At 34.4% G+C, this 8,658-nt stretch overlaps 2 protein-coding genes across 3 annotated transcripts; both read left to right on the top strand.

The window, feature by feature from the left end:
- The first annotated feature begins 250 nt into the window (after positions 1-250).
- LOC120010502 lies at positions 251-1,016 on the top strand. Its single transcript, XM_038861293.1, has 2 exons — positions 251-795; positions 890-1,016. The coding sequence occupies exons 1-2, from the start codon at positions 251-253 to the stop codon at positions 1,014-1,016; spliced, it is 672 nt and encodes a 223-aa protein (XP_038717221.1).
- Positions 1,017-1,875: 859 nt separating this feature from the next.
- Positions 1,876-4,926, top strand: LOC120010192. 2 transcript variants are annotated; one of them, XM_038860907.1, is made up of 6 exons: positions 1,876-2,508; positions 2,828-2,929; positions 3,677-3,732; positions 3,978-4,033; positions 4,110-4,139; positions 4,211-4,926. In XM_038860907.1, exons 1-6 carry the CDS (start codon positions 2,114-2,116, stop codon positions 4,358-4,360), a joined length of 789 nt encoding a protein of 262 aa, XP_038716835.1. In that variant the 5' UTR covers positions 1,876-2,113; the 3' UTR covers positions 4,361-4,926. The 2 variants fall into 2 exon arrangements, with proteins under 2 accessions (XP_038716835.1, XP_038716836.1); XM_038860908.1 differs by having other exon boundaries at positions 2,099-2,508; positions 4,238-4,926.
- The last annotated feature ends 3,732 nt before the right edge of the window (positions 4,927-8,658 follow it).

Here is an 8,658-nt window from a genome sequence, read left to right as displayed (position 1 = left end):
AGGCCCAATATTCATTTGAAGTGCAATTATTGGAATATGTATTTCTAAGAGTAAGAGTTTATAAATACTGGGCTGAGTTTGGGCCGAGAATAGAACAAAATAACTAGTTTACTTATATTTGTATAATATATTTGTAAATATATATTAATTTATTATGTATTATAAATCAACGGTTTAACTTCTGTCATATCTTTGGGAATGTCCTGGTGCTAAAGATGTCTTTTCCGCAAGCTTAAAGAAGATACAAAAGATGAATTCTGTTCATAATGGAAGTTTTACTCAATTCTGGGAAGTTATTTCTCACACTTTGAATGTACGTGAACAAGCCACCCTAGCAATGACTATGCGTATGATTTGGCTCCGCCGTAATAAGTTTGTACATGAAGGTATTCTACAACATCCCACTCAGGTTGCTTACTATGGAATTCATTCTGCAGAGGACATTGCTTTAGCTCAGAGTGAGGGTCCTACTATGTTGGAGTCTACTGGCCTTAATAATAGCACTCTCAATGCACAATTGTGGAAAGGCCCTCCAGATTTGGTAGTTAAGGCTAATTGGGATGCAGCTCTTCATTCCCCTACTAACTCTACTGGCATTGGTGTCATCTATAGAGATTCAAGTGGTGATGTTTTGGCGTGTAGTTCCTTGGTTTGGCAGACCAAGCTTGACCCTTCTCTCGCGGAAGCCATGGGAGCCTTACATGCTATCAAACTAGCAAGGGAATTGGGCTTTAATAATCTTTTAGTAGAAGGCGATTCGTCTATTATTGTTGATGCTATTCGAGGGGAGGAGATGCATCTTTCGGCATGGCGGCCCATAATATTGGAGATTCGACGTTTGCTTGAATTTTTCCTTGCATGGTCTGTGTCTGTCTCATGTGCCTCGCAGTATCAATGTTGCTGCTCATAATCTAGCGAAATATTCTTTTCAAGAGCAGGGGATGCAGGTGTGGATTGAGGAGGTGCCTCTTGCCATCAAAGAAGTAATTCAAGATGAGAAGCGTGAATGGATTTAACTTGTGAGAAATGATTTCTTTGGATAGTTTGTTTAGTTTTGAATAGAAGTTTGTGGACCTTTGCAAATTTCACTTTAGATTTCCATTTGTTTTTTGTGATGTTCACTATTCCACCATTTTTTTGGTGGCCCGAGTGCCATTTTATGGCCTCCAGTTCCTTTGCTCACTTGTTGAGTTGATGAATATATCTGCGGTCTTCTGACATTTTCAAAAAAAAAAAAAAAAAAAACTTCTGTCATATCGGTTGAACCTCGAAAACCTCGAATTTTTGATCGATACAATTTGATGCACGACACGGTTCTGAAAACTATTATAAACACTAATTTAGATTATAATAAATTTGATGTTTATTACAATAATCATGATTGGCTTGTTCATTTTCCTGGTCTCTATTCCCAATTGGTGGATGTGATGTTCGACTTAGAAAGATGACCAAATTTGTTGACTACCTTACATTTGAGGTAAATTGATACATTATTTGGTGTCGATCACTTAGAAAGATGACAAACTCCACCGCAAATAGTATGTATTATGCATTTTTGGAAAGAAGACAAACTCCACCAAACTTGACCCTGATAAGCCCATCACCGGTGAACCGAGCACTTTTTTTTTTCCTTCTTATATCAAACAAGAGGAATCAACAAGGGCAAACCCTACAAAGATGGGCTAAGCCCAAAATACACATGAAGAAGACCAATGTCACTGTCAAGCCAGAGGTGGAGAGCGTGAAGGTGTACATTGGGAACGCATCCATGCATGTGATTGGATGCGGTAGATTTGGCTAGTCTATCAGCCCATATATAAACTTATAAACATGGTTACAATTTTAGACCGAGAACACAGACAATTGTTGTCCAGCTTCATGGATGAGATTAATTTGGATGGTCCAATCAGTCACCAGATGGGGTGGTGTCCGAGCACTTAACACATACAAAATGTCACACATCTTTCAGGCAAATATCATATCTATCATTGACATGTGTCCTTGTCAATATGATATGGTTAGGCAAATATCATGTCCTACATGGTAACATCTCCAAATCACTTGTCATATATTCATATATAGATAAGGTAAGCTAATAGGTTCCGTTATTAACATGACAAGTAATGAAAGATCGGTCTTTGGCGTGAAAAAGGAATACTACTATCGCTTGCCAAATTGGTGTCTTGTCCTGTTGACCAACTTCGCTGGCAATGAAAGATCAAAATGTGTTTTTTTCTGCATTTTTTATGTTCGTTCCTCTGTCCCCAAAAACGCAGAGAAAGAGAGAGAGGATATGTCTAAGCAACCTCTGATGATAGACGCTTGGATCAGGGAGGCACAAAATGCAGAAAATTTGGTGGAGGATTTGGAGAGAAGAGTCGAGAACAAAAACCCACTACAAGAACATTGTCTTTTAGGCTTCACCGCCCAATCCAAGCTTCTTGCAGCGGGTGTCATTCTTGATCGCCTTGAATCACTTCTCCGCAACCCACCTTCAAAACCAATCTTGTATTTTCTTCTCTCTCTTTGACTCTCTGGTTTCTTGGGTTTTGTGTGTGATTTCATATATGGGTTTTTGTGATATGACATGAATCTTGGTTCTTTAACGAATTGATGGAGAATTTTGCTTTCACAGCTCCGCTATTGCATTTTAGGGATACCAATTTGTCCAAATAATTATGTTCCAACTTTTAGCACTTGATTGAAGCTGTAATGGTGCACCTTTTGTTGATTTAGTACTGTTTTATTTTATTTTTTCATGGTAAGTAAATTAGGGATTATGAGTTTGGTTTGCAAAAGTAATGTGTTAACTGCAGTGAATTTGCAGAAGTGATGAGGATTTAAAATATCGATGGCAAATGTTATCTGATATGCAGCTAAGAACAAGATCACTGGCACTCAGCCTCTATTCAGTTTCTTCCCTGAACAGGTATATTTGCTCTCTTTGTTGTTGTTCTTTTTGGAAGCTCAAGTAAAGTAATGGAGGGACTCTTCATCTTTTAAAGTGGGTAGACCCGTTCAGTACATATGGATTTGGTGATTAGTGTCAACCATTGATAGATGCAGTAATTTTGTGAAAATCAAAGAAACTACATTGAAAGTACTTGGTATCGATTTATCTCTGAATCCTAGTTTATACTTTTAAAATCATTGGAATTCACTGCCATGCCACTGCATGAGGCTTAAAGTATGAATTAACATGATACTTCCATTTTTTCATTTCAGTATTTGCCTTGGATTGATATTTTCTTATTTTTAAAATTAGCTCATATAATTATACTGGTCATACCCTAACGAATTGTCATCAGTTTCCTCCATTACTTTGAAAGACTGTAGAATTCAGCTTCTGGTGGAAAAACAGAATCTTCAGTTTGATCTTTCTTCTTTTTAATAAGCTTGATCTCTATTTTTTCTTCATCATCATCATCATCATCAAAGCCTTTATCCCAAAAGTTTAAGGTCGGCTACATGAGTCTATGAGAATATCAACGGGAAACAAAATGCATGAAAAACAACTTTCAGTTTTCTTCTCGACATTACTTTATAGAACCCGTATTGGTATGGTTATCACTGTGGCTGGAGTCAACATATATTTTCTCCTTTTTATTTGGTAGGGGTGACCTTTTGATTGCTAATTTGCTAAAAGCTTGGTATCTGCATTTCTTATTGTATGCAGGGCAGCATGCTTAGCTGCTAAAGATCCCGATGGAACCATCAAGAGCCAGGACAAAGGTATAAATTTGAAGGATCATGAATAAATAGTCAAATGGTTTTGCACCTCTATTTTTTTTTTTTAAAAAAAAATTGAATCTTTTTTTTTTCCTACTTGAAACACCCTTAGAAGTTTCATAGATTGTTGTGTTTATGATTATGCACATTTTGCAATGCTGATACTTGGAAGGCCTGATATAGGTGATTCAATATAGACTCTCAGCATCTTAATTTAATTATTTTAATTTAGCTTCCTTGTGATGCAGATCAAATTAGGGACTCATTCTCGAAAGATGATCCCGAGTTACTCAACCCTCTCATTGTAAGAAATTATAATAACTCGGATGATGTTAATGAACTTCGCTTGATATTAATATTGATTATTCTGTTTCCTGCAGTCAGAGGATGCAGCACAAAGTGAAGAACAGGTACATACATACTATATGGTCCCTACTATGAACTCACCATACTACCACTTCAGTTTCCATTCTCATTGTAGCTGTCAACTTTCACATCTTTTGAGCAGACAAAACAATCTGGTTCTTGTATGACAATGGGTTTACTCGGGAAGACTTGTCAAATAATCGGTCTAATTCTTGGAGCAGCTGCTCTCGTATTTATCTTGGTCACTCTATGTGCAATTCTGTGATGATTACAAAATAGGGTCTTTATATATTCCAGAACAGAGCAGGCCTGTATACGACATCGATCAAGTATATTATTTATTATCTTGGAATGGTATTAGAAGAACATTGTAAAACTGTTTTGTCAGCATAGAGTAGCATGTTAGGTAATCTACAGAGGGAGGTTCTTGAAACAATAGATGAGTTCAGCCTGACATTTTCAGTTGGAAGGCAAGCTGAATTGTTCGACTAATCTCATTGACACTTTACAACTTGCTAAGGGACTTGAAGAGGTTGTCAGCGATTCAAGCACTCTTGATTTATGGGGTAACCAAAGGCGGACGGTTATACTTATCCAGCTTAAAAATGACGGATTTTTGTTATGATTTTCAATATTCTTGTCACAAAATACTAGTATTTGCATTGTGTGAATGTTTGTCGCCTGGAGAATCATGAGATGGCACTCATGTTTGTTATCTTAGAGGTCTCGAGTTCGAACCTCTCTATTCCCCCTTTTTCTGTATTTAAAAAAGGAATGTTTGTTGCATGAATTTGCTAATATCATGATACAGTGAAGGGGTTGCATTGTCAACCATTTATAGGCAATATAGTGTTCGATAAACTTGCCACTCCATTGTGAAAATTCTTGTAATTGCATGGTGGTGTGCGATGGAAAGAGTGTCCGTGTTTCTTCTTCCTACCGCAGAGTCCTATGGAGCTCAGACATTTTTTTAAAAACTTTTGGAAAATTATATTGATATTTTGATCAATTTTTGAATCTTTTTCGTTAAAAAAAAATATTAAATTCAACTTGAAAAGTGTATAGAATATTTGTAGTTTATACCAAATGATTCATTTTTGTCATGTATTTTCATGTTAAATTTAATTTTTATTTCGAATGAAAATATATTGTTAGATTCATAAAACCAATCAAAATGCAAATATAATTTTACAAAATATTTTTGAGCTCCATACTAGAGCTACAACGGGTTGGGTACTCCGACTAGAAGACTTATGTGCGGAGTTTATCATGTAGGACTCGGTCCAATATAATCATATCTTGGATGAGTTTATTGTTTAGAAAATGGATGGGTTTCAGGTTAAAAAGAACAACTCGTCAAATTGGCCATTGCAGTGTCATTTGTTTGGGCTTCGCTTTGGGCCTTCTTGATTGTTTCTTCTGCTAAAATCATCCATATATGTTAATGTTACTATTTTGACTTTCGAAACAATAAAGTTACTATTTCAAAATGGTAGCGTTATAATTGTATCATGGCTTGTAGATATAATGATAATATTTTTTTATTTTTATTGACGTTGTTTGACAAATGTTAGTCTTATGTTACTGTTTCAAAATAGTAACATAAACATCAAAACGTGCATTTGAGGGTGGGGCTAGAGGCCTAGTGACTAGTTTGATCACCACGTCGAAAAGAGTCACCTGGTCAAATTTCGTGCGATTTTGACAATGTGACATTTCAATCCTATTGGTCGAGTTTCTTGTAAATACATGCCACTAGTCCTTACATCATATAATGCTAATATTTTTTTTATTGACTTTGTGTGATGAAGCTTAACATTGGGAATTAAAGCACAACAAAATTTTAAGAAAATAAGTAGATATCTGATTGTATAATGTTAATGTTTTGGTTACTGTTTCAAAACAGTAACATTGAAACAATAACATCATAATTGTGACATTGCAAAACGGCCATCAATCTCAAGTTGGAAAAATCTATTACTATCTCTAAAATTGTAAGCCTAGACGTGCTTTAGTGGCGAGCTCGGTGTGGTTTTTATTACTCGCGCGAGTGGGTTTTGTTGCGTGCAGCAGGTGGGTGCGTCACACGAGGTCATTTTGGTCTTTTTGTGAGGCAGGTTCATGCCAATGAGCCAAATACGACATCGTTCAGCGAAACTCATTTTATGTGAGCCAACAACGACATTGTGCTGTTTTGTTCGGTGGCCTGTGTTGTCGTCTTCTGCAGACATGCCCTCGACGTGTGTCGCTGAGGTGTTGCCATTGCACCATACGTGAAGATTCTCATTCACTCACCGCAAAAAGGAGCTTCGCAATGCATGCATCTACTGAGTTCCGGAAGAATTGAGAGCTTCGTTGTTGCTTGTTCTTATATAAAAAACAACACGTTGAGTGTGCTTGCTTTTGAAGCTAATGCAAGGCTCAGAGATCCATTTTATGGTTGCTTTGGTACCTTGGTGTTGTTGCAAAGAAAGATGACTGAGATATATAACATCTAAACGTTGCTAGATCTAGAATAGCTCAACTCGCAGATGCTTAGAGCTAAGAAGATTATGATCTCAGATGTAAGATTATATCTCATATCCAAACTTATCAAACGAAACCCCCACCACTATTATTAGTAAGAAGCGCACATAATAATCTGGAAAAAAAAAGTTTTAAGAAGAATACGAGAACGAAGAAGCAGCTACAAGTTATGGAATCTTTCACAAAAAAAAAAAAAAAAATAGAAGTTAAAAAATATTAATAGAGGTGAAAAACATGGGAAAACTTACCGCTGAAAACAAGAAAAATGACCAACAAATGAGCAAGAGAAAACTTCACCATATTTCACAGTTCACAAACGTACTGTAGAGAAATTGGAGAAGTGTTTGTCTTATTTTGAGGAGATGCATGCCTATGTGTGTGAAAGTAAAACCCTAAAATCCCTTAAAAAATAAAAGTAGAACCCCAAATTGATGCAACCTATGTAAAAGAGAATAGTATCATATTGATTTGTATCTTAATTATAATGATTGATTTACTCAATCAAATCTATTTGAAAAAAAAAATCAATCAATACTGATTATTAGGGAAATCAATGAACTTTCCATATTTAAATAAAAATTACACTCAGCCTAATGAGTGGATCTCACTAATGGAAATAATTAGAAAATCAAATGGGCTGAACAAAAAAATTTTAGATAGGATGATTTAGTGGGAAAAAAAATGACTCGTTTAATAATGGATTTTATTTTGCGATAGAAGGAAATATGTGAAACAAAATGATATAATTTTTAATTAATAAGATATGATTTTGTATTTATTTTTGTAGAACCTGGTCTCGAGTGAGCGGGGCCACACTTGACTGTCAAGTTACCAAGTGGTTAATAGGTATGGAGGGGTGTCCAGGCTCATATCACATATGATATAAGAAATAACATGTCAAATGACAAAAAAGACCCTCACTCTCATTTTAATTTGGGGTAATCTAGACATATTGCCACAAATATTATACTATACAAGTATAATATTAGATTATTTTCAAACACCGGATATGATTAAATTATACATCAACTTATACAAGGATTAAATTATACATTGGATAGAAAAATTATACTATCCTATATGAAGTTTCAAACGGAGCCTTAGGTTATAGATATGACACGGATTCAATTGATAGTGCCTTAAAAGGAAAATATTGGATTTATAGTGTTCATATAATTGTATTAGATAGGACACTTGTATATCCTAAGATTTTGTAGTTTAAGATTTAATAAGTTACTAACTAAAATTTAGGCTTTAAGAAATCAATATTTTGAGTTTGCAAAACCATTATCTTAATGAATTAAGTAAATAACTAATAGATTACGTTATAACTAACAAATAATAACTAATAACCTACAGGTTTGTCACTAACACACCATCACCATTATAATATTGCTTCATTTAATGAGCAACAAGAGGTGACTCGGTTGACAATCGACTGGGTTAGGCATATGTGTGTCCAAGGTTCTATTCCAATGAGAAGTATATTTCTCAACGATATTATAAAGAAATATTGCTTCATTTATAATTTGATGTTCAATGTTAGGATCAAACAAGTAAATTATAATAACTAGCAACATTAGTTAATAAATCATTAAACTAAACATATTATAAGACTAAAATTAAGTGCAAATTAGAAATCAACGTTAAAATGAAATTGTATACTTAGGCTCCGTTTGGCAGACAATTTCGACGGTAGCATATATTCTGGTATATAATTGTGGTAGCAGATATACTATCTGAGATGCTGGTGGTGTTTGGTTGCATTTTTATTGGTTGTATAAATATGTAGAAAATGTAGTCAGGGGTATTATGCATTTAAGTTGTAATATATGTAACTAAATACTAAAATAAATAACAAATAATTTAGAAAATAAAGATAAATAATTTAAAGTAATATAAATAATTATAATTAAAGGTTTAATATTTTATACATATAAATATTAATGATTATACAACTATATCATGCATACTTTTTTACTAAACAATTTCAATAATATATATGTTGAAATTCCATAAAATATATTTAAAAAAAGA

The sequence above is a fragment of the Tripterygium wilfordii genome, chromosome 12, assembly GCF_013401445.1.
Source record: "Tripterygium wilfordii isolate XIE 37 chromosome 12, ASM1340144v1, whole genome shotgun sequence".
NCBI lineage: Eukaryota > Viridiplantae > Streptophyta > Magnoliopsida > Celastrales > Celastraceae > Tripterygium > Tripterygium wilfordii.
Note: the sequence above shows the minus strand (reverse complement) of the source record. Positions and strands in the feature narration are given on the sequence as shown.